At 34.8% G+C, this 27772-nt stretch overlaps 1 protein-coding gene across 1 annotated transcript in view; it reads left to right on the forward strand.

Moving 5' to 3' along the window:
- Window positions 1–21400: 21400 nt before the first annotated feature.
- LOC121389530 (C-type lectin domain family 18 member A-like) overlaps window positions 21401–27772 on the forward strand; it is a 30701-nt gene continuing 24329 nt past the window's right edge. The window contains exon 1 of the mRNA XM_041521194.1: window positions 21401–21513. Within this exon, the coding sequence (XP_041377128.1) occupies window positions 21468–21513 (46 nt within the window). The 5' untranslated portion in view covers window positions 21401–21467. The remainder of the gene's footprint in view (window positions 21514–27772) is intronic.

The following is a 27772-nucleotide window of genomic DNA, read 5'->3' on the forward strand; positions in this document are numbered from 1 at the left end:
AATAATGATGAAAATATGAGTAAACAAAGAAGAAGGATCACAGATAACTGGACAAGAAAAAAGCAAACAATTGCCAAAGAATCAGGTATGTCTTTTCTGTTCATGTTTTGTTCTTCAGTTGTTTTTTCTTGTTGTTTTAAACTTACTATCATCATCATCTGTGTCTGAGGCACTGGTGCACTGTATAGGTTCCATTAGACCAAATCAATTCCTATTGCCGATAATGTTAACGTTTACTAATAAAACTGATATAAGCAGCGTTTCGACACACCCAGGAAGTACAGCAATAGAAAGTGTGGCACCTCACATCTAATCTAGCTACAAGAAAATGGGGGGTCACGTATCATTTAAGAGATTTAATTTATGTTTTTAATAGCAACCGTCATTTTTGCTGAAAATTGCAGTTCCATTTTTGGGGGTACCCCGCATTAGTTTCAACCTCTGGTATATACTGCATAACAACTGTATAACAAATAAAAGTGTATTTATTTATTGTCAATGGATAATAGTATTTGCACAAATAGTCAATGTCACATATTACTACCAATCACACCCACAGCTGCTTTTACTCCGTAAATATTTCACGGTGCACGTCGAACTTTGACACGGTACTCTCTTCTTTGGTACTATGCAACCTATATCAACAAAATATATTTTTCAAAAAGTGTCCAATTTGGTGTTTTCATGACTATCAGGATCTTCTGTGTTCTGATATGATGTGACAACATAATTGAAAGTGTTGTTCCTACAGTGCAACCTGATTTAATGTACACCTCAGGAAGCATCAGTGTTATGCAAAGTTGTATACAAATGCAATGTATCATATTTAAAACACATAATAAATAAAAATACTACTCTTGAAGATACATACTATGGATTAGTTGTGTATGCTTAGTTGTATATGTAGTGTGTGCATGCATAGTCAGAGTCTCTCATTTCCAATAAATAATTACCTTAAAACTCATTTATTGCAGTGACCCTGTGTTTTGAAAGACTTTAATGGGCATATGATAAGAACTTCACTAGAAAAAAAGCATATTACATGTGGTATCTGAAATGAACACCACTGCATCCACAAATAGTAGTAAATTAATGTGGTGCACATCATGGTGGGGGTAAACACCCAAGGTATGGACTATGCTTGGATGTCAAGTCACTGAATGCAATATTTTCAAACCCATCAGCCTAGTTGGTTTTTATATATGCACTGACAGCTACCAATATATCTGTTGACATTTTATTAATAATCTCCAGTGATTGGTGTTTACAGACATGTATCATATCTAGAGTTATCATTAGGGTTTTACATCTTTATTTTTTATTGGTCATAAAAAAAAGCACATTCAATCCATCAAAAGAGTGCGAAAGTCATTTTTCTTTAATTATTTTCTGTTTTAACTGAATATAATATTTATATCGTGTGCATTACTACAATATGTAATGTAACACATCATTTACATAGTAATATTGGAAAATATAGCTTTACAAGTGTTGTAATAGTGGAAGATAATACTAACACACTCCTAGGTAGATTAACAAATGTGTCAAAATTGCTCTTGTACTTGGTATATACTTCAAATACCCTTTACTATAGAAAACTCACTGAATATATGGACAAGATTTAATGAACTGACCTAAAGCTATCATTACCAAGCTTATATTTGTGTACAAATAAAGAAGAGAATGCAAAATGGCTACACAGAACCCACTTCTGTAGATTTTAATGTTTTTGCCAAACTCACAAAAACAATTGTAAAAACTCCCATATTTGCCTAAAACATAATTCACCAACCTAAAAAGTATGTTAAAATTACAGCAGAAATCAGGTTATTTAAATATAGTCATTCCAGAGCCAATTGCATTCAAATACACATTGTTAATGGAGATTTAAAAGCTTAACATAATATCAGCTAACATTATTTCTTAACTAAAAATAAATTATTACTAATAGCTTATTTCATCTTGCCTAGACTTATTATCCTAAATAGGATTAGTGTTATATGACATGTCCATCACCTTGGATAAATAAGCTTTAAAATATTTTAAGTAAAAAATATAGGCCAAAATCTCCAATTGGTCAAGCACAGACTTTTTTTCAAACTCTATTCTCAGCAGTACACAGTAAATTAATGCCAAGGTTAAGGTCTGTCACGGGGATTCTATAATACCCGTAACTGAATAAAACACGATTGTCCAAATATCTCTCCTAACTGTATGTGCATTAGATCTCTCTGTAACGGGCAGTTCAAAACCGCTTTGGCTCGTCTAGGTATGATCAGAGATACGATCTTATATAAAGTATATATTATTATAGCACGTTTAGTTCACTAGAAAACACAACAAAAACACAATACACTTTGGAATCTGTATTAATCTACGCTGACAAATGTACTGCCGCAGTAGTTAATTAATAACGACAATAATAACAACCCAGAACTGATCACTTAATTAGTTAATCTCTAGGTGTCTAGTTTACACAATATGCTAATCACTTCACCGTGACACAACACCCACACGTGTGATGTACCTAAACCTGTTGAAATACGTTTATCTAGCATTGATAGGTTTAATGACAATCGAGTAAAGCAGGTAGCTACTAACAATAAAATAGGATGGCCTCGTAAATTTGTCGACTCTGAAGCGAACACATTTGTAACAGAAATTGACATGGTTTTCATTGACAGCTTGGTGAAGCAGGCACGGTCTGCACGTGCAGGTCAGAGTGACCCAGAACGAACTGTGAATACTATTGTGACTGATTTGTCGAATCATTTTATTAACACCGCTCGGAAAGTATTTGGTGTGCTTAAAATAAACTCAAGTAAGAGAAAACCAAAATATGCTTGGTATGGGACGGTATGTAAAAAAATGAAAAAGAAGTTTAAAGAGGCTAAACACAAATATATGGTAACAAAGTCTGAACGAGAAAAAGAACAAGTTAAAATTATTAATAGACAATATAAATATGTTGTTAATAAACATTTAAAGAAGCATAAACAGAAATTACAAACCGAGTTTACGCGTATGTTAAAGGAAGACCCTTCGCAATTTTGGAAGTTTTTGAACACCAAAACAAAACGAACAGAGAATAAAATTAATATAGAAAGTTTGTATGACTTTTTTAAGAATCAGAATAGTAATTCGAATGATGAAGCGTTTGATTTTGGAATTCCAGAAAATTTGGATACAAACGAACTTGATAAAGAAATAACTAAGGATGAGATTATGAATGCTATTAACAATTTAAAACGCAGAAAAGCTGTAGGAATAGATAAAATAGAAAATTAATATTTAATTGAAACACGTGATTTATTACTTAATTTCTATTTTGAATTGTTTAATTTGATTTTAGAAACGGGTATTTTACCGGAAAATTGGCTAATTGGAATTATAAAACCTATATTTAAAAAACAAGGAGACGATACTAATCCAGAAAATTACCGACCTCTGACTTTATTGAGCTGTTTTGGGAAATTACTTACCTCGGTTATAAACCTTAGGCTTACAAAATATATTGAAGAAAATAAAATTCTTAATAAGGTGCAAGCGGGATTTCGAAAAGGTTATTCAACAGTAGACAATATGTTTGTTACATAGCATAATTGATATTTTAAAATCGTCAAAGAAAAAATTGTTTTGTTGTTTTATTGATTTTAGAAAAGCATTTGATAATGTTTGGCGAATTGGACTCTGGCAAAAATTGATCACTTATGGAATAACTGGTAAAATAATGACATTAATTATAAATATGTATAGTAATATTAAATCATGTATTGCTCATAATAATACAATATCTGGATTTTTCCCATGTGAAAAAGGTGTTAGACAAGGTGAAAATTTGTCGCCATTATTATTTTCTTTGTTTTTGAATGACTTAGAAACCTGGTTATAATATAATAATTGTCAAGGAATTACGGTAATGGATGTGCGATCTGATGTAGTGCTCCAAAATGGTTTAAAGTTATTGTTGTTATTGTATGCAGATGATACAGTTCTTTTTTCTGATAATGATATTGATTTACAATATATATTGAATTGTTTTCAAAAATGTTGTGAATACTGGCATTTAGAGGTTAATTACAAAAAGACTAAAGTATTAATTTTTGGTTCAGGATATACAAAACAAAAGAAATTTCAATTTAATATTAATAATATTGTTATTGACCTAGTTGATAGTTATATGTACCTTGGAATTAAATTCAATAAAAATAGAAAGTATACCCAAGCTATAAAACATTTAAGTGAACAGGCTTCTAAAGCAACTTTTTCCTTATTAAGAAAATCTAGAAATATCAGTTTGCCATTAGATTGCATTTTTAAAGCTTATGATCATATGATTATACCAATTATGACATATGGTTCTGAAATTTGGGGATATAGTAATATTGATATCCTTGAACGCTTACAAAGTAATTTTATTAAAATTTGTTTAAAATTAAAGAAAAACACTCTTAATTATATGTTGTATGGAGAAACAGGTAAAATGCCGATTCGTTTACAAATATATAAAAGGATAATATCATATTGGTGTAAAATTATTTTGGATAAGGATAATAAATTAATCTCTATTTTATATAAGAATTTATTACATAAATATTGTAACGGATATACGTCTCCTTGGTTAGATAATGTTAAACGTATTTTAGATAATTGTGGGCTGAGTTTTGTGTGGCAACAACAAGGTTTCTCAAGTAAGGGATGGTTGATATCTTTAATAGAAACACGACTTAAAGATCAATTTCGCCAAGAATGGAATAGTAATAAGTTAAATACCTCAAAAGGTAAAATTTATAATTGTATTAAACCGGAATTTAATCAAGAATTTTACATATTTCTGCCAAAAACTGTATCACTTCCGTTGCTTAAATTTCGAACTGGTAACCACTTATTACCTGTAGAACGAGGTCGTTGGAGTAACATCCCTTACTTGGAAAGATTTTGCACATTATGCCAGAATGAGTGTGTAGGAGATGAATATCATGCTTTGTTTGAATGTCCTGCATTTTTGACAGAAAGAAAATTATTTAAAAAAAAAGAATTTATAACACGACCAAAATTCTATAAGTTTTCTATGTTGTTGCAAGAGAAACGGCTGTCAAGATTACGAAAACTTAGTAAATTTGTTAGTCTTATAATGACAAAATTTAGAGATCAACAGTAATTAAGTTTATTATTTGTAGCAGTATATATTATATGTATGTACAGTATGTTATACATGTATATTGCCACCATCCACCTTGGCACATGTACCACCGTTGGTGGTCTTTATGTGAATAAAAAGAAGAAGAAGAAGAAGATAATTGAGAAACGCTTCTAGGGGAACTTAATTAATAAAGGAATTACCACTCTATTCCTAACTGGTTAATTTTTAATTAACCCTTACTACTACTCGTTCAGTAACGTGTGATAATTGAGAAACGCTGCCAGGAGAACTTAATTAATAAAGGAATTACAACACTATTCCTAACTGGTTAATTTTTAATTAACCCTTAACTACTCATTCAGTAACCTTGTAACACAGAATTAATACTGGTACCTATCACAATAAAGACAATAACCTACAGTTTACCTAGGTCTTCTAGGATGACTGGCTAAGCTTTATATTACCAAATACTCATATAATGTTAGAACAAAAAGTCTACGATTTACTTCGTCAGATGACCGAAGACACTGTCTAAAGAATATTGGTATAATACAGTATTAAAATATTTAAAAGTCACATCAATCACATCAAGGTTATACAACAGAGCAGAAATAATATATATATTTACCAAAGTCCAAACGGACAACGTTCCCTGGGAGCCGTCCTTTTTGCTTCTCCTCATAACTCTAAAACACTAGCTATTTATTATAAATCGAAATATCGCCTGGGGGTAAATCGCGGCACCGAATCTTATCATCTGATATTCCACCTCTCCCAGAGTCGGTATATTTCTCTCTGATCGTCAGTCTGGCTGTCGCCAAACGCGAGCAATCTCCTGGCCATAAACAGCACTACCGGAGATATTACGTAACTACTAGCCACATGGCCTCCACACCTGCTCTGGGTGTGTGTTAGGCGTACAGTCGCGCAAAGGTATTACGTAACAAGTTGCCCATCTGGGCTTAAGTGCAATGAAACTGCACACGGCCTTCTAAAACAATTAATATCGCCACAGGCGAAAACAAATTAAGATCATGTACCGTCACAAGGTCATTATGAACTCCCATGCCTGAGTGTAACCTAATTAAGCAATTATGACTGTCAAATAACAGTAAATGGCACACAATATAAAATAATGATAATATAGTGAATATATGCTATAGGTTCCATTAGACCAAATCAATTCCTATTGCCGATAATGTTAACGTTTACTAATAAAACTGATATAAGCAGCGTTTCAACACACCCAGGAAGTACAGCAATAGAAAGTGTGGCACCTCACATCTAATCTAGCTGCAAGAAAATGGGGGGTTACGTATCATTTAAGAGATTTAATTTATGTTTTTAATAGCAACCGTCATTTTTGCTGAAAATTGCAGTTCCATTTTGGGGGTACCCCGCATTAGTTTCAACCTCTGGTATATACTGCATAACAACTGTATAACAAATAAAAGTGTATTTATTTATTGTCAATGGATAATAATATTTGCACAAATAGTCAATGTCACATATTACTACCAATCACACCCACAGCTGCTTTTACTCCGTAAATATTTCACGGTGCACGTCGAACTTTGACACGGTACTCTCTTCTTTGGTACTATGCAACCTATAGTGAGTTTGCACCAAAAGAGAACAGGCCAGTAGGCATATAATCCATAATGAATAATAAGTAATACTAGTCTTAAAACCTGTTTTCATGTTTTAAACGCACAAAAACTAAATGGTTTTTATTTTATTCTATTTATTTTATTTTTTTATTTTTTAAATTTGGGGTAAATAAACAAGTTTTGTAATAGATTATCATTGCATAATATACCATTTTAATACATGGAAAATATGCAACTAATGGAAAAGACCAGCTAAAGCAATATGCACGTGTGGTTACCTGGGGACTGTTTACTGCTAATATTAGAATACTAGCAACTGGTAACTGCCTTCTATGACTTTATCAAAAATGAAGATATTTAATTTATGCAATCTGATGGTAATTGCTAAGAATTAAAACAATATATATTTACATTCAATACATATTTGTTTTTAATTAACAACAACAAAACATGCGCACACACGCACACATAAACATGAAGCTTCTACCCACTCGGACACCCACCCACCAAACAATCAAAATACAAAGAAACTGTTAAGAGAACTGGTTTGGGTTTAAAACTTCACATTATGTTCTTATACTAGATTCTGCATTATCATTTATGAAGTTACATATCAATACTTTATCATTCCTTTTGATGCAAATTAATTATAATGGGCTTATGCCTAGTATGTGTATTGCATAAATACTGATCTATGCCCCTTTCTTTGACCATAAACTACATTAGCCTACGCACAATAAGGTATTGTTTTTGTTATTTCATAAACAGCACCCAGCTTCTTTTGTGACAATGTTTGCACTAGCTATATACATGCTTATATCAATAAGCAATATCATAATACTATGCATGGGACACTGACCTGTTATTCTTTTATGGTCCATGTGACAATGATCTGGAAAGTATTTTAAAAATCTTAACTGTGGAATTCTCATCATTTCAGATGCTGTCAACAGAAACAGAAGCTGGAAAACAAATCACGGAGAGAAAACAGCCTGTGGTGAATTGCCGCTGTTGGTGCTTCACTACATTCTGTCAGCATGAGCAGAGTGGCATATTGGAAGTCTTTAGTGGTCTCCGTGACCACGAGAAGCAGACTATTTGCCTGCGTGGTTGTGTGAACTCACCCAAGAGCATCAGACGACGCCCTCGAAAGGAGATACCAGGTGCTGAAAGATCAAGCTTTTCCTACCATTTCTCTGAAGCTGGGGAATCTGTATCTGTGTGTAAAGCTGTGAATCAAGGTCAAAGAAGAAGGTTCTAAACTCTAGCAAAAACATTGCTGATTGTCGTGGAAAACATGGAAATCAACGACGCATTCCTGGTGACAAACGACGCCGTGTGATTTGACCACATTAAAAGATTTCCAGCTAGGGAGAGCCACTACAGTCGCTCCAAAAAGGAGAATCGAACATATCTTGATGCATCTTTGAGTATTTCAAAACTCCACAGCATTTCCATTGAGGAAAATCCTGATCACCGGGACAAGGTTCAGTATTGGCTGTACCGAGATATCTTCAATCATGAGTTTTACCATTAAAGGGACATTCCTGAGTTTGCTGCATTTTAAGGTGTTTTTTACTTATAAAATAGTTCTACGATTAAACTTACATATTAAATATATTTTCTTGTTTAGAATATCAGTGTCTGTATATTCAATGTGTTTCGGATCGTCTTAATATTTGTAAGAAGCCAAACTGGATTTTGTCTTCAAATAATTTCGTACGTACGAAAAAATATTGTTTTAGGAAATAAAATGAAATTTAACCTAGTACAAATATTAAAACGATCAGAAACACGTTTAATATACAGCCACTAATATTTTATGCAGAAAATTATATTTGGTATGTAATTACAATCGTTAAAAAGTCTCTGTTAGTCGATAACATCTTTAAAATTGCAGCAAACGCTGGAATGTCCCGTTAAAGCAGCAAAGATTAAGCATGTGAAAGCTTTGTTGCAGTATGTCGACCTATCACCCCCTGTTACCTCCTATGGTTACTTAAAGGAGATGATAAACTTGAAGATGATGTGGATGACTTTGAATAAACCTGATATATTTTACCCCATAACTGTAATCTTGTCTTGTTTGTTGTTTTCCCTTTAATATGACATATTATTGACCGATTTATGTGAATTATCTTTTAAAAAGTGATAGGCCAAAAACACCCTCCAACCGTCGGCCCACATTGGTCCAAAACTTGTCAAACAGCACGATGCCAATCTCAATAAGACCTAATTTTCCTCTAGACACAATCTGATTAAAATTAGCTCTACTGGTCTACCAGTAAATCTAACAGCATTGCGTGAACTCCCATTTCCAGGTGACATTTCATCTATAAATAACAATTTAAATATCGACCAATTACACTTCGCCTTTTATAGCGTTATTCGAGAGCATACAAATTCTAAAAATATCGGGCGAAACTATTTATGCAATAGGCGAACTTGTTGGTCTATTTCAACATTAAAAAACAGGGAGAAAAGTGCAGTAATAAACTCTGGATTGTATACTAGTATAAACAGATTTTATGGCTATAGCATCACGTTTTTGTCGTCTTGAAACGAATTTTATATAAAATTTTATATAGAAATTAGTTTCCGGCATACTTCGTAATTCACCCGAATCATTTCGTATACTCTCAGCATAATCCCGTATGTTTTCAAATTCTTTCAAATCACTGGCATGATTTTGCAAGTAAGGTTTTGATTGGTCGAATGAAAGGTCAACTGGACATGAGTTCGAACGGGCTGCTGTTAGATCCACATGTAATAGTGGAGCTAATTTTAATTAGATTGCCTCTAGACACCACGTATCTCTGTCCGTTTCCAAGCAAATAGAGCAAACGAAAGTTACATGCACATGAATGGTTATCACACAGTTTGGATTTTGGGGTTAAACGTTTTCAAGGCTGACCATTAAACAGCAAACAGTATTTAAGTCCAAAACTAATTATCTTAATTAATTCATTATGCATGAACATTCTCCTCAAAACCCCAAATGTTCCACTTTTGCATAGAACCCGTAATGAGTAGAATACCGCACAATATGTTTCAATTACAAACTGTGATTTGATGCCAAGTTGAAAACGTTTGACCCTCATTATCTCAGAAGTGTTATTATGTGACTTAAGTACATGTATTTCGTGCACTCAGATCTCCATTTATTCATATTAGCATTACTACCAAACAGCTATATAGTGTTGCCAACGAATCACTACGCCTTTTTTTTTTACATGGATTAAAACTATTTTTAAGGGTAGAATGATGGAAATGCATGATAAAATGGTCACAGGTTAGCACAAGTAAAGTTTGTTTTATTTAACGACGCCACTAGAGCACATTGATTTTTTATCTTATCATCGGCTATTGGACGTCAAACATATGGTCATTCTGACACTGGGTTTTTTAGAGGAAACCCGCTGTCGCCACATAGGCTACTCTTTTACGACAGGCAGCAAGGGATCTTTTATTTGCACTTCCCACAGGCAGGATAGCACAAACCATGGCCTTTGTTGAACCAGTTATGGATCACTGGTCGGTGCAAGTGGTTTACACCTACCCACTGAGCCTTGCGGAGCACTCACTCAGGGTTTGGAGTCGGTATCTGGATTAAAAAACCCATGCCTCGACTGGGATCCGAACCCAGTACCTACCAGCCTTTAGACCGATGACCTAACCACGACGCCATCGAGGCCGGTCAGGTTAGCACAAAGAAGGTGGTTTGTAATTAGATTAGGTTTATTTCACACAAACGCTCATTTGTGTAAAACCGCATGTGAAGCTTTGATTCTCTTGACACTGATCATTAGGGTTGGGTACCGCGAAAAAAACCGTACCGCGGTATACCGCGGTTTTTTGTAATGTACCACGGTATACCACGGTAATGACAGCATACTAATCACTGCGATTCAGTGATACAATAATTGCGCAACATACAATGTCATTTATGTGCCTTTGAACGTAGGGGTGAAACACATATGACATACTACAATGATATACCTACCAGTAAAGATTTTGACTGATTCAGTTTACACTCTATTTCCTCTAAAGCTGAGTAAGCATTAAGCAGGACTAAAACTCTCATTTAGAGAATAGCCAATACTTATAGGTAGAACATAGTTGTAGAGCCTTGTTGTATTTTAAGACCTTATAATGTAAATGAAATAAACATAACAGATGAATAAATTCCCTAGTTATCATTTCAGTTAAACTGGAAAATAATGAAAATGACAAAGTTACGTAATATTTGAATGGCCCTTGATGTCTAGGCCGGGCCGTAGCCCAGTGTAAAACAATCGGTTGGACGCGTGGTAAGTCTAGGATCGATCCAAGTCGGTGGGCCCATTGGGATATTTCTCATTTATGTATGTGCACCACGACTGGTATAGCAAAGGTCGTGGTATGTGCTACTAATGAGAAAATGTAGTGGGTTTCCTCTCTAAGACTATATATCAAAATTACCAAACGTTTGACATTCAGTAGCCGATGTTTTTGTTCTGCTCTATATAAAGATAAAAAATGTAACCTGTGCCACCCCACTAGAAGCTCTGCATACGTCCCCAACCCTCCAGATATCGTGCCAATTCCACAGGCCCAATGGGCCATATATATATATATATATATATATATATATATAAGCTATATGCTATGGGCCTGTATCTTTAATCTCTTTGATAATGAATTCATGTTTAAAGAAGAAAAAACAGTTTAGAAACAAAATAGCCACTGGCAGTATTTTATTTTATGAATGCAAATGAAATAGTTGGGCTTTCGTGGGGTTTTTTAAGTACGTAACTCCCCTCCTAACTTATATGTATGTTTTAAACTGAATACTGTTTATAATTGTTTTCGTATCCAACTCAAGAGTATAGCCAGTCACCGAAAACAAAGACAAAGAAAACGTCATTATATGTTATTGTTCTCAAAACACTGGCGTGTGACCGTCTTTCAGACTTTAACAACTGGAAAAAACCCTTTTTCAGTTTCATAAATTCATTGCAACGTGATCCGAGACTTTTGTATGTTTATCTACCAGGGGCGAAAGGATGTATCATGCATGTGCTAATATTATATAAGTAGACATAGCATCAATAAATTGTAATTCCCCCACTGAATATGTTTAAAATTAAATCTGTAAACTTTGAAAATTTCAACTAATAATGATTGTGTATATGTGAGAAAAAAATATGTAATCCTCATCAACGCACCCACTTCAGTAAAATGAACTCAACCACGTGACCTAGATTTTACAACATTATCTGATACGACACAACGCTAAAAACGTGACAAATAAAAAGTGAACCTTGTTGTAGCTAGTAATGAAACATTCAGTATCAACAATGCAACATGTTTTGAACAGTATTTCATATTATTTGATCGCATTTTGTAGCTTTACGAGAAGCAGTTCACTATTGAATAGTAGACTTGTCACCCGGACATGCAAATGGCGCTTATGCATACCGCGAGGCATATCTGTCGATATTGGTTGAAAGAATGTTTGGTGACTAAAAATCAACATTAAAAAACTTGCTTAATTTTTATTATTTTTCGTAATTTGCGACTTTGACGAACAACAGGGCGAGCCCTGCAAATGACCAATATCGCACGTTAGTTGCGAACAACAAACTCATCAGTTACCATGTTTTTGTTAGTGACAACGTTTTGAGATTCTAGATACTTTGGGAAATTCCGTTAGTTTTTCAAAGATTTGTTAATGGAACACAAACAATCATTAACATTGGATGCTTTTAAAATAATTTCTCGAAATTATGTATTTTGGTTCATGACACTGATTATTTATTTCTCGGAAATGTCCGTAAAGTCATCGTCCACCTGATCATGTGGTAATCCCACTTTAAATAAAAATAAAGACATTAATGTTAGAGGTTTTTGGAAGCGTTCTATATACTTCTTTGACAAACAGAGATATATGGATGGATGGATAGATATATACATAGATAGATACTCAAATTCGCCATAAAGTTGTTTTTCTCAGAACAAGTTACAAAAGGTTATGTAGTCGTTATTTTATCCTGTTTACAAAGCATATGGTAAGGCAGAGTTTATAAAGACTGTGTTTATCATATATGTGTTAAAGCTGCAGTGTCAGGAATATTTTTATTACTTAAGCATTTAGAATAGATGATCCAGTTCTATTTGGTACATAAAAGGCCCACCACATCGCTATAGTTTCGCAATGTTCGCTTATCTACATTATCTAGGTCAACTGCAAACCCAATGACCAGCTTGATTTTCTTCAATTAGCGGGACGCCAGTAGAACTGGGAATTTACGCGATTTGCGCAGGCGCTGAGCTTCTCACGTGATTATGAACAAATTTAACTGCCTTGATTGAGGGGTTGTCTCATACCTCCAAAATATATTTATATCCATAGAGTGACGCCAGGAAAGGTATTATATCATACCTCTAAGAGGTATGATATAATACCTTTCCTGGCGTCGGTGGGGGATTTGCCTTGACATTTTGACAGTGACCAGCGGTTGGCATACGCTTTACATGTAAGGGGGTGTTAATAATTACGTAACGCTCTAGAGGTAGAGGAAGAGGGCGGTATGTGCGATATACGTAACATTTATGAAGACTAAATGTTATTTCTATTCATTACTTAGACCTAAAAATGTTTTTTTTTTTTAAATGCGACAGGATCGATCCCCATTGGCGGGATTGTTCCAGCCAGTGTGCCATGACTGGTATATAAAAGGCCATGGTATGTGATATCCTGTCTGTGGGATGGTACATATAAATGATCCCTTGCTAAAAATAATAATAATAAAAACATATTTTTAAAATGTAGCGGGTTTCCAAGGCGCGTGTGCAGGGATTTCAGCGGGTTTGGGGGTTATAGACTGCGTTGAGCGAAGTTTATATGGGGCCATGTTCCCCCAGAAAATATATTTCAATTTTTTTTTATCTTGGTCAGGGAAGGGTTTCGACCCCCATTACCACCCCACCCCCCCCACCCACCCCCGCACATGCGTCCGTTTCCTCTCTTAGATTATATGTTAAAATCACCAAACGTTTGACATCCAAAAGCAGATGCTTATTAAATCAATATGCTCTAACACTGATGTCGTTAAACAAAACAAAATAACTTTACCCTTTCCAAACGAAATAATATTTATTTGAATTTGTCGATTTTACCACACGTAAAATTAAAAAGTGAAAACGGTCATTTTCTACTTTAGTATATTTTGTTAAAAATATATACATGATCAATGTGTTATACAAACTAAACTTTGAAAGTTCTACTAACACTAATATTAATTCTTAAATAGGAAGGTACGATTGTCGATAGTATGTTGTCAAGATCAAAACTGATTTTAACGAAAGAATAGTACGTATCCTCAACCGAACGTTCTTTGTACAGCGCAAAAATTCTCATTTTATTTTTTGAGACGAACCCTACAATTTCAAATCCGCAAACGCACCTGTTAGCAGGCTGTCGTTTGTGGTTTGCCGAGCAATGGCCGCACAGGCCACGAATCGAGCGTATACTTTTGACGTTCTCCATTCATAGCGAACACACACGAATTTTTTAAAAGTGCATTTGAACTTGTATTTCATATTTGTGCACGATATTATTATATGGTAGCCGGACACTGTAACTGGGGGGTCCAGGGGTCCGGACCCCCCCCCCCCCCCCCTTTGAAAAACCGACCATTACCTTTAAGCTGTAAGAGGCGCGCCTGTAAACTATATATATATATGACACCCACTAGCCGATGTATATTTTTGCGCTGGGGTGTTGTTAAACATTCATTAATTCATTGTAAACTATATATATATATATATGTTTAAGGAAAACAGGCTTCATAAATTCAGCTCTAATGTGCATGTTCACATAATATCCAGAGGCAGACCAAAGTGATGCGGATGGGTAGACGAGTCTCCCCTAAAATATTAAAGTGCCCATTTTTTCTTCTTTTAATTTTGTTTTCTCATTATGGTGTCCTTTTGTTAAGTTGATTCACGCGCGCCCTTTTCCCGTCAGATCCCCACGCACATAACATTTCCTGAATCCGTCCCCGATATCCTATACGAAAATCTATTATTCTGCAAAAGATGGTATGACGTCACTGTGGCGTCTGCTGTAATGACACCAAAGCCTACGATGGTTTTACGATTTCGTAGCGCTAAGATAGTTTCGCCAGGTGAGTAGCAGTCTCTCTTGTAGGCGAAACAATTACCGAAGAAAGTAGAAAGGAATATTTTATATGCTTTTACCCACAGGTAGGACAGTACATTCCACGGGAGGCACTTGTTGGGACCCTGCGACCCACTACACATCAAACGAGCGCTCTCCCATGTAGCTTCTATTGGTTTGTAATTGTCTTAATCAACGAGAAGCTCGCTCTCGCGCTCTCTCGCTCTCTCTCTCTCTCTCTCTCTCTCTCTCTCTCTCTCTCTCTCTCTCTCTCTCTCTCTCTCTCTCTCTCTCTCTCTCTCTCTCTCTCTCTCTCTACCAGCCTCGGTGGCGTCATGGTTAGGCCATCGGTCTACAGGCTGGTAGGTACTGGGTTCGGATCCCAGTCGAGGCATGGGATTTTTAATCCAGATACCGACTCCAAACCCTGAGTTAGTGCACCGCAAGGCTCAGTGGGTAGGTGTAAACCACTTGCACTGACCAGTGATCCATAACTGGTTCAACAAAGGCCATGGTTTATGCTATCCTGCCTGTGGGAAGCGCAAGTAAAAGATCCCTTGCTGTTTGAAGTGGGCGGAATTTGGAATACATTTTTTTTTTTTAGTAAGTTCCAAAAATTACCATGTCTGGTAAAATTGAGGCCAAACAAAGGTGATTTGAGCAATTTAAACGGACTGCCAAAAATAAAGGGCGTCAGAAGACTATTTAAAAAAAAAACGTTTAATGTCTGACTAAGTCCTTACAAAAACAATTTAAATATGGATCAATTACACTTCACCTTTTATAGCGTTGTTCGGGAGCATACATATTCTAAAAATATCGGGCGAGACTATTTATGCAATAGGCGAAATTGTTGGTCTATTTCAACATTGAAAAAAACAGGGGGAAAAGTGCAGTAATAAACTTTGGATTGTATACTAGTATAAACAGATTTTATGGCTATACCATCACGGTTTATTTTTTCGTCTTGAAACGAATTTTATATAAAATTTTATATTGCAATTAGTTTCCGGCATACTTCGTAATTCACCCGAATTATTTGGTATACCCTCGGCATAATCCCGAATGTTTTCAAATTCTTTTCAAATCACTGGCATGATTTTGCAAGTAAGATTTTGATTGGTCGAATGAAAGGTCAACTGGACCTGAGCTCCAACGGGCTGCTGTGTAATAGTGGAGCTAATTTTAATTAGATTGACATATATACATACATATTGAGTAGACCAGATGTCGTGGAACTTTACAATTCGTGCAAGCTCTCATAATCGGCTTTGGATGGCTTAATTGTTTATTTAAAGCGATATGTTGGCCTGTTGCTATTTGAAGTGACTGCAGAGATCACTGTGTCTATTACGACAGATGAAAAACTATTGTGGTTGTCGCAATATTACTATTGTAATAATTGCAATACTATATCTGCAATAGCATTCTTATAGTAGCAATGCTATTGTCATATATAGTTGAATACTATTAAGACAGAAGCAATCCTGTTGTGATAGCTGCAATAGTATTCTTATAGTAGCAATGCTATTGTCATATATAGCTGAATACAATTAAGATAGAAGCAATCCTGTTGTGATAGCTGCAATAGTATTCTTATAGTAGCAATGCTATTGTCATATATAGTTGAATACTATTAAGACAGAAGCAACCCTGTTGTGATAGCTGCAATAGTATTCTTATAGTAGCAATGCTATTGTCATATATAGTTGAATACTATTAAGACAGAAGCAACCCTGTTGTGATAGCTGCAATAGTATTCTTATAGTAGCAATGCTATTGTCATATATAGTTGAATACAATTAAGATAGAAGCAATCCTGTTGTGATAGCTGAAATAGTATTCTTATAATAGCAATGCTATTGTCATATATAGTTGAATACAATTAAGATAGAAGCAATCCTGTTGTGATAGCTGCAATAGCATTCTTATAATAGCAATGCTATTGTCATATATAGCTGAATACAATTAAGATAGAAGCAATCCTGTTGTGATAGCTGCAATAGTATTCTTATAATAGCAATGCTATTGTCATATATAGCTGAATACTATTAAGATAGAAGCAATCCTGTTGTGATAGCTGCAATAGTATTCTTATAATAACAATGCTATTGTCATATATAGCAGAATACAATTAAGATAGAAGCAATCCTGTTGTGATAGCTGCAATAGTATTCTTATAATAGCAATACTATTGTCATATATAGCAGAATACAATTAAGATAGAAGCAATCCTGTTGTGAAAGTAGCAACCGTTTTCTCTCATTCATTAGACACAATTCAGCAAATACTTTCCATTTTAAAAACCAATATTGGGTGGCCGTCTTCCTACATACTGGCATAATGATGTAGTGTCCTGGGCCAATAGGTTCGAAGCTATCATAGTAATACAAAGTTGTAAAACCATCTTAAGATATGACGCCACTATGGCGTGTGCAGTACTGACAACATAGCCTACGATGGTTTTACGATTTCGAAATGGTTTATCTCCCATTCATTAGACCAAATTCAGCAAATACTTTTAATTTTAAAAACCAATCTTGGGTGGCAGTCTTCCTATAGGTGTACTTTTGTAGTTTTGAACTGAAAGTTTTGTTTTAATCTCGGAAGCGAAATTAAAAAACAAAAACCCTGCAATATAAATTTAAAAAGATATTTTTACTGGTCACGTTTGTACTGTTATGAACGATTCTATTAGTTTTCCATTCAGTGAACAATATTAAGTTAGTTCCGTAAATTTAATTAAAGTATACACTACAAACAAATGAATATGCCATCACACAACAGTACTGGCTTTTTAGCGTTAATTTGTTCTAAATTTACCCGTTTGTGTAGTAGCCATTAACAGGGCTTACAATGTATTTAGCCACATTATTGTCGCTTGTTTGCACAGCGTGTTTAAATACCAGTCTAAACAAAAATGTGTTTTTGTATAGTTCCAAGTTAATGCTCTGCTTTGATATTTCGGAAAACAAAAAAAGTCATATTGATTAATGGTGATCACAGTTTTTGAAACTGTTGTATTATTAAAGGACAAATATAGTGCTATGTCGTGTTAAAACCGACACTGTCCTGAACAATACGGATGCTAATAGCCACTATTTGTGTTTACAGAGCGAACGCGATTCATAACACAGTTCTGTTAATGGAAATGCATACACGTTGGTTCAATTTTCGTTAATGAATATTTTACAACAAATGAATGGCAATACATCGACTATGAATGATTTCAACACACAAAGGATGTAGAATAGAAAACAAGTCAGGAAAAAGTATATCCGTGAACATACGGAGAGAGAATGCATCTAAACGCCTTATTATGGGAATGAACAATGTTAATATGATATATTGTCATTAAGAGGGAAATATTTGATCAATGTTAACATTTACGTGCTATATATATATATATATATATATATATATATATATATATATATATATATATATATATATATATAAAAAAAACAAAAACGCAAACACCACTTGGTGAGAACAGTGTCTGATAACACATTCCAATTACACAAACAACCATAACCCGTAGGTCCATGGGTGGGCATGTCATTATTGTCTGCTCTCATTTTCATTTTAGAGAACCGTCAAAATCGTCATGCAAAACGTTAGAAAGGCGGCCATAAACGTAATTTCATCAAAAAGTACACCCACAAATTTATCGATTATAAATCACTAGTTAAACAAATAAAGCCATCGCACCTTTTGTCCAACCCACCTTTCTTTCCCGGAAAGGCAGACCATGCTTCTGGACGGTGTCCCCAGGACAGCGTGCTTGAACCTTAATTAGATATAGACACGTCAAATATTTATAATTAAGTAACACAAACGTGTGATATCGATTTAAAGTCATACTATTGGCTTTATATAGGTGATTAACAGTAGCCACAAACTGTCAAAAAGCAACGACCACAACTGATTGTTCTGTGACGTGTAAATTAATCTGAAACTGACTGCTCTTCAGCACATAAGATAACCGCAAGAGCAAGAGACGGAAAAAGTTTTAGTTAGAACAAGATATTGAAATTTATTTAAAACCTGGTTTTTGAGAATATGTGAAAAAAACAGAATACTACATTCGTGTCCGTTAGATACCATTTATCTTACAACTCGTTTTGCTCGTTATTTACAAATAAATGGTATCCAACGGCCATCCATGCAGGATTCTTTATTTCTTTAGCACCATTCGAAAACAAATATCACAAAGGCTACAAAAACAAGTTCATATTTTGCTTTTCATTACAATCTACATATGACACAATTGGAAGGAAGGAAGGAAAGTTTTATTTAACGACGCACTCAACATATTTTAATTAAGGTTATATGGCGTCAGGCATATGGTTAAGAACCACTCAGAGAATGAGAGAGGAAACCCGCTGTTGCCACGCAATGGGCTACTCTTCCCGATTAGCAGCAAGGGATCGTTTACATGCAGTATATCACAGACTGTATACCACACACCACGGTCTTTGTTACACTAGTTGTGGAGCACTGGTTGGAAAAAGAAATAGCCCTATGGGGATCGATTCTAAACCGACCGTGCACCAGGCGAGCGCTTTACCACTGAGCTACATTCCGCCCCCGTGACACAACTGGAGTAAGTGACCCTCTAGCAGTGGACTAATTAATGATCCACGTGCGTGGTAAGTTACAACTTGTAGGGCTGCGGCTCATTCCGGGCGCCTCGGGTCGTACTCGGGTCGTAGGCGACCGTTCAACAGTTACGTAACGCTTTAAGGAACAGTGGGTATCACGGCATGCTTTATCAAATATGGCTTATCAAGATTTATCTAACCTTTTCAAAACAACTCTCACAGTTTTATTTATAAAGTAAAATGTAGCCAGTCAATACTACTTTCTTGCTATAACAGACGATTGTCTATCTAGTATTTATTACCAAACAAAACAAAAGTAAAGTTTGTTTTATTTAACGACGCCACTAGAGCACATTGATTTTTTTATCTTATCATCGGCTATTGGACGTCAAACATATGGTCATTCTGACACTGTTTTTTAAAGGGACATTCCTGAGTTTGCTGCAATTGTTAAGATGTTATCGACTAACAGAGACTTTTAACGATTGTAATTAATTATCAAATATATTTTTCTGCATAAAATATTAGTGGCTGTATATTAAACGCGTTTCTGATCGTTCTAATATTTGTACTAGGTTAAATTTCATTTTATTTCCTAAAATATGTTTTTTTCGTACGTACGAAATTATTTGAAGACAGAACCCAGTTTGGGTTTCTTACAAATATTAAGACGACCAGAAACACGTGGAATATACAGACACTGATATTCTAAACAAGAAAATATATTTAATATGTAAGTTTAATCGTAGAACTATTTTATTAGTCAGAAACATCTTACAATGCAGCAAACTCAGGAATGTCCCTTTAAACGAAACAAATGTAGAAAAAACCACAAAGTCTTATAATGGTGGTCAAATGATACCCAAAAGCGGCATGGGGGTATTGATGTGCTTTAGCGTTACGCAACTTTAATCTATCTGTGTCTGTCTGTCTGTCTGTCTGCCTATGATTATTTGTTAAATAATTAATTTTTATGCATTTATACTTAAGGTAAATATATATGTATTTATTTATAGCTACATATAAAATTATGTACATGAATGTATAAATACTGTAATAAAGCTGAAATATGTATGCCTTCTGAAAACACAGTATATCTGAAATCAAGTATATAAAGGCAACTGAATTACAGGAACATTGCAAAAAAAGTGATTGGTTTATTGTTTAATCATTATACTTCATGTCACACACACACACACACACACACACACACACACACACACACATGCACATACACACACACACACACACACACACACACATGCACATACACACACACACACACACACAGACACACACACACAAAATACGCACACACAAAGAAATACACATACACAATACACTTAATATCGTGACACCCACAGACCACCTGATATGCAAGGTGTTAAGATAGTATAATAACAGCAAATTATTGCGATCTTTGGTCTTTCGATGATTGTTACATGTATTTTAAATACATTTTATAGAACAAATGGAAACAATCCTTTCCCGGGAAACCATTCAAACAGCTATTATGTCAAAGATTATGTATGCCTGATGAGTTGTCAGTATTCGAAATCCAATCAGAATACTACATCTACAAACACGACTTTCTGTTCACTACCTTTAAGGATAAGTGGTAGGCCACATCCAGGTGTCTACCTCGACACAAATAAAACAATCAATTTTTCCATATAGTTTGATTACCGCCCGCTCTCTCTTCGAACCGTTAAAGTGACATTAATGAATAAATAAACTGGCTCTATTCTCGTAAGTTCCTACACGGACTAGTGAGATCCCCGAAAAGCCGCATAAAAACAATAGTGATTTGACGACGCCCCCACAAGTGAGGAGCCTATGTCTGACAATGCATGAAGACAATGGTGTATATGAGAACTGAGAAAAGTGTCTCAGTTTTCGTATATGTTTAAGAGACACTGACAAAACGGGAGTTTTAACGAGTCAAAATGTTTGCATGGGTTACCTGGTCTGTTTACGTCTATCTGTTTCAAGGTAAGACTAAATAATCACCTTATTAACACATTTTAAAGACAGAAACTTCTTTAATGACACCACCAGACGACAAAACATTAATCATCGACTAATGGTTGTAAAGGATGCTAAATGTTGACGATTCTGAAACAGAGTATTCAGCGGAAACTCACACAAGAGGGGATCGTTTTATATACTTTGTTACACACAAGGCAGCACATACCACGGTATTTCATATACCAATTGTGAAGCATAACGTCATTCTTTTGGCTTAATTGTGTAATTAATTTCTAGAGCTTATGAGACAAATGGAAATAACGATTTTTATACAAAAATGAGAACGATTCTTTAAAAAGGATGTGAACAAGAATAAGAACAGAAGTCCTTCTTCTTTTTGTTCAAATTATCTTTAAAAATTCACTTCTTTTCGTATAAAAATCTTTTTTTCCCATTGGTCTCAAAAGCACAAAATAAGTTAGACAATTATTTTAAGAGATTAACGATAGGTTAGGAAAGCATATTTATAACATACTCCAGAAACGTACTGTTTTACATTAAAGGGACATTCCTGAGTTTGCTGCAATTTTAAAGATGTTATTGATTAACAGAGACATTTAAACGATTGTAATTACATATCAAATATATTTTTCTGCATAAAACATTAGTGGCTGGATATTAAACGTGTTTCTGATCGTTCTAATATTTGTACTAGGTTAAATTTCATCTTATTTCCTAAAATATTGTTTTTTCGTACTAACGATATTACTTGAAGACAAAATCCAGTTTGGGCTTCTTAGAAATATTAAAAGACCAGAAACACAATGAATATACAGACATAGATATTCTAAACAAGATAATATATTTAATATGTAAGATTAATCGTAGAAATATTTTATTAGTCGGAAACATTTTACAATGCAGCAAACTCGGGAATGTCCCTTTAATACGAAAAACTACATGAACTGTATAAGACTAAATCGAAACCCGTTTGAAAAATTATCTTTCTTTAAAGTTTATCATTGAATAGAGTTTCGTTCTCTTGAGAAATGAATATACATCGTATCATTATCTTTGTAGATAGGTCGTTGTTTATTTAATATAGATACATGTATATATACATTTGTATTTAAGTGTGATCATTTATACTGCATGTACGTACCGAACATTGCAGTGGTAAATAGGACCAGCGAAAACTAGTGATGACCTAATACGAGGAGAATTCTACGTTTCATTATGAGAACAAGGAATGTTGGTATTGCTAAAATAACTTTATGTTAGGAATTTGGTTTCCAAACGAATCTGAACAACAAAACCTTAAAACATGGTCAGGGCCATATCTCTGCACAATACAGAGTCGAAATGGGCATTTGGCAAAATAGTGCTTGATTCTATGAATCTCTGTCTAGTGCCTGGTCTATAGTAGGACAGCCACTCCCGATGTGATCCTTTACTGGAGATTTCCAATCTCTTGCACCGCCTACAGATACTGAATAGGAATTAAAGGTAAAATTATATTTTAGAAAGTCAGGTATACCCTGAAGAACACAATGGTAAATGTGTTCTTTTTGATTCTTTAAAATGTGCAGAGAATAAGATTGTATCTGTTTTAATAGAAAACACAGAAAACCATTAACTACTGTAACGTAGTTTGTCCTAAGTTACAATTCTTAGTTTGAACAACCATGTGTGCCTTCAGACATCCCCTTGTTTACGGAAGCTGTAGAAAAGTGTTTAGCGCATGTATTGGCTCACTATAACGTGGCAGTCCTCTAGAAACTGAGATCAGCTATCCTCTGCAGACAAAGCACCCAACATTGAATCCCTTTTGCATTCCCTTACGATTTTTATCATAACGTCTTTTGGAATCAGTTGTATGGAAAGATACGGCAATGAATATGCCAATGGCAGATTTGGAAGTATTATATATTACATACTTTTAAAATTATGTATTCTTTTAGTATATTACTTAACTTGACTAGGTATTTAACGTGTCCATCATGTACCTCTATGGTTTCGAACACGCCTATCCCGAGTCCGGCTTCCGATAAGATCGAGGGTCCGACTCGGGACAGGAAGCGGTATATTACTGACGAGCAGGTGTGGATGTGACACACCCTCTTTTTGTATGAACAACTAAATTCTGTCATTCATTTCATTATATATAGCTATTGCTACTATTTTGAAACTTACTAAATTTCTTACCAAAAGTTACCTAACCTCACAAGCTTTGTTTCATCATCTGGATGAATGTCCGTTTAATCCTTCTGCGTGAGTTGTTTCAGACATGTGACTCATCTCTGGTCACTGTTACATTACCTTACAACAACCCCTGTTCTGCATGTTCCATGAGACTTCATTAGTTCAGTAATAGCAGAGTGTGCTGCGGGAGACTGTAGTATTGGAACCGAACTACCTTAATTCCTCTTCCATCCAAAATATCCATTATTTACCTCTGGTTACAGTACAGTTACCATTTTGACTTCGTAACAAGGTCGTCAAATGTACGTTTGGGAAATACTCCTAAGCAAATGGTGTTAAAGAAGTGGGTGGTAGTTTATAACCCGTCGGCATCAAGTATAAAGATATCGTTTGTGTAGCTCGATATGACAAATTCGGCGAATGTATTTGTAGCTGAATTATTCACTACTAGAGTAGTTCCAAATTCTTGGAACTCATTTATAACCAGTATGACCCACGGAAAATGAGGCCCTTTATTGACTGAAATGAGTCAGATAAAAGAAAATGAAGATAATGTATATTTTTAATGATTTATTTAGACAAAATGACAGGCAATAAAGACAAAATATCTTGTTAACATGGTTCACGGTAAACCCAGACATCCGCAAAGTCAGAGATCAGTTGAACGGCTCAACTGCGACGTTGACGACATGTTAATTGTGTGGTTAGGTGACAACGACTCAACAGATTGGCCAACTGGACGTGGCTTTGTACAGTTTCAGAAAAAAACCCCAGTTACTATTCTGGAATAAAACCAATCCCCATTTAAGGCCCTTTTCGGGTGTGGTGCACGAATTAGACTACGTTCAACATCCCTTCCAAGTGAAATCCTAGAGCGACTTGTGTCTGAAGATGACGCCAAAGATGCACTAACACCTTCTGATTCCACTGTAGTAAATTCTCCTGAAAGTTCTGAAGCCACAGCCCAGATCGAAATGATGCATGGCAACATTCAGCTGAATCGCAAAAGAGCAGCTGATGGACAGTTGGCACAAGCAGAAAGAATGGTTAAAAGAAGTGGACTTGAAAATGTTGCTGGTAATCCTGGAGATAACGTGACTATTCCAACCCCTCGAGTAGACAGCGGTAAAGGTGATCCTCGAAATCTGATGGGGTTGATCCTGGACAGGAATGAACATGACTTGCACCGAGTTGCAGTTCGTGCCGGTATTTTAGAAAGATGTTATAGTAGGACTCAGTTTGATTTTTCTGCGCAGCGGCTGAACACCATCAACGATATGACAACCAACAAAGAAATAGGCCTGCGGCATGCTGTCCAAGAAGAATCACTATGTGGTGGGCAAGGTTTTGCCAAGTGTAATCGTGTGCAAAGTGGCAAGGAGTGGAAGTCAAACAAGTGCACTTGTTTCAAAGCCGGACTAAAGTGTAACAGCAGATGCCACTCAAGTCTTACTTGCCCCAATAAGAACTAACATTTTACTGCATATTTTCTTTTTTTCTTCTTTTTTTTCTGATTAGTTAGTTTGACAAAGGTATTTATGAAAATAAATAAAATCATTACTTTTGTTATTATGATTTTATTTATTTTAATTATTATTATAAAAATATATTTGTCTTTCTTGTCTTTCATACTGTTTAAACATCAAAGGTATATCTCTAATTTTCGGTTACTGTTGTTATATTATATGTGATGTTTACAACTTCAAACGAATGTCAGTTACTTAAGAGCACAATGCGTGATTATAGCAAACTCTCACATCAACTCGTCTTTCAAACTAAATAAATAAATCATAAAGATATATATTATCTTTATTATCTTTCATCCGACTCATTTCAGTCAATCTGTCAAATAAAAGGGCTCATTTTCCAGGCAATTTGAAAAATGACTGGACATTTCAGGCACTTTGTAAGTTGACTGAGTGAATCAGACAATTTATAAATTGCCTGAAAATTTCAATCATTTAACAAATTGCCTGATTTTAAACATTGACTGTAACAACTAGATATATGGATGATGGATGAATGGATAGGATACTTTACTTTAAATGATTTTGTTTTCAAACTATCTTAATTAATTAATGCCACGATATGGTAGCTGTAGACCAGGGGCAAAAATTGTGGATTTATACTGAGTAATACTGAGCTAAAGAATTAAGGGAGCACTTGATATTGTAGACCAAATTTCCGTCACTGTCAGAGTCGTAATGTCTATTTAACAAACACTGATATCTGTGGAATTAAGCGTCAGTAAGACATTGAAAAAACCCAAGACGGCCTACATCATTAAATAGCCTGAACGACTAGAGAGATATAGGGAGGGCACAACATTATAACCGACTGTAAAATCTAATATTAACATTGAAAATGAAACATTAAATTTGTATTATACAATTCAAATATAGCAGATAAAACACAAACATGAACTTTCATCGAAATAGCCTTAACGTTTCTGAAGATATTGAGAGGTCGCAAAATTATGAATGATTAAAATATTTTGTTTATTTGTCACTATCTCTCTGTTTACGTGCCTATATCAATGTTAGTACGTTCGTGCCGGACACAACTTCTGACATCGCCTGTAGCTGGGTCTGGGACAACAAAACCGTATTCCAATATCAAAATCGTATTTCTGCACAAGGTAGAGTCAAAATGATGTTAGGAAAAGTCGTGATTGCTTCAATGATCCACTATCAAGTAGTTAGAGGACCGCCACTCTCCTATGATATACGTAACAGTGTGTTTCATCACTCTTGCACCGCCCGTAGGAGGACTGCCATTCCAAGAATAGCTTAAAAGACCCAAACGTGAACCGGATAGAGCTCAATGGAATATGTACAGCTGTGATGTCGTGCACTTGTTAATCAATGTAAAAACAGAGATGATATTGTCAACAACTGAGCATGTCCTGCCCCAAAACGGTGGTAGTTTATATTCGTTAAAGACGCAGACCCTAGTTTTAACCCGTAAAAAATGGATACTAAGTTGCACTTCGTTTGGATAAAGTTACAATATAGTAAAAGAAGAGTCTGTGACGTTAAAACAGGAAATATCCTTAAAAATAGACTAGAACTCGAATCAATAAACCACTACTTCTCAAACGCACGTGCGTTTTTCAAAATATAAAAAGTGAAATATTTGGTACTACAAGCACCAGGATGACCAGAAACACTCTGGTTCTATGGAAATGGATAATCTAAAGAATAAACTATAAGTAATGTTTGATTTCAGTGACCATAAACGGCTCTAATAGTGAAAAATATGTTGCAGTGTTTAAAAACTAGGATCTGTCCCTTTTATGTTATATAATTTTCGAGGTACATAACTTTTTTGTTTTGCATAAATTGCTTTAAACGCTTGTGCGCACATTATTGTTAAGAATTCGATATAACTAATAATTTAGACAAGAAGTTGTAAATAATGCGTAATTTAATTTGTAAAAATACCCAACCCAATATCAACCGAAATTATTTTACACTACCTTGACATTACCAAATTAACTGGCCTGGAGTAATGGAATACAATTTGCCTTTAAAGACGTGTTGACATTTTGTGTTATACTTTGTTTTAATTTTATATTTCGTTTTATTCATGGATTTTTTTTTAATACAATTTTTAAGTCAACGAGTGATTTGTGAAGATATGGTTTTCACACATCATGAAAACCCACATCTTTTCTAATTTTTGACAATATCTTTCGCTTTTTGTTAATATCTTTCGCTTATCCTATCGAAGACACTTAACGTCATAATACCTTTGTTTCGTTGGAACGTTTCCAGAAAATGTACTAAAATATGAATAAACGTTATCTTCATTAAATTAAATTAAATTAATATTAATAATACTGCTATGCAAACATACCTTAAAAAGCGATCCTCCCAAAAAACCCACAAAAACAAAATACGAATAGAATAGAATAGAATACATGTTTATCGACATCCCAGCATAACAAATACATCGGCTATTGGGTGTCAAGCTATGGTAAATGCAAAAATAATGAAACATGAATCGAGACATTGTGACATCGTTATGTAGCTTCGTATTCAATCAGTTGTAGATCTTTTATCGTAATTGTACTTCATGC

This window comes from Gigantopelta aegis, chromosome 14, assembly GCF_016097555.1.
Source record: "Gigantopelta aegis isolate Gae_Host chromosome 14, Gae_host_genome, whole genome shotgun sequence".
Taxonomy (NCBI): Eukaryota; Metazoa; Mollusca; class Gastropoda; order Neomphalida; family Peltospiridae; genus Gigantopelta; species Gigantopelta aegis.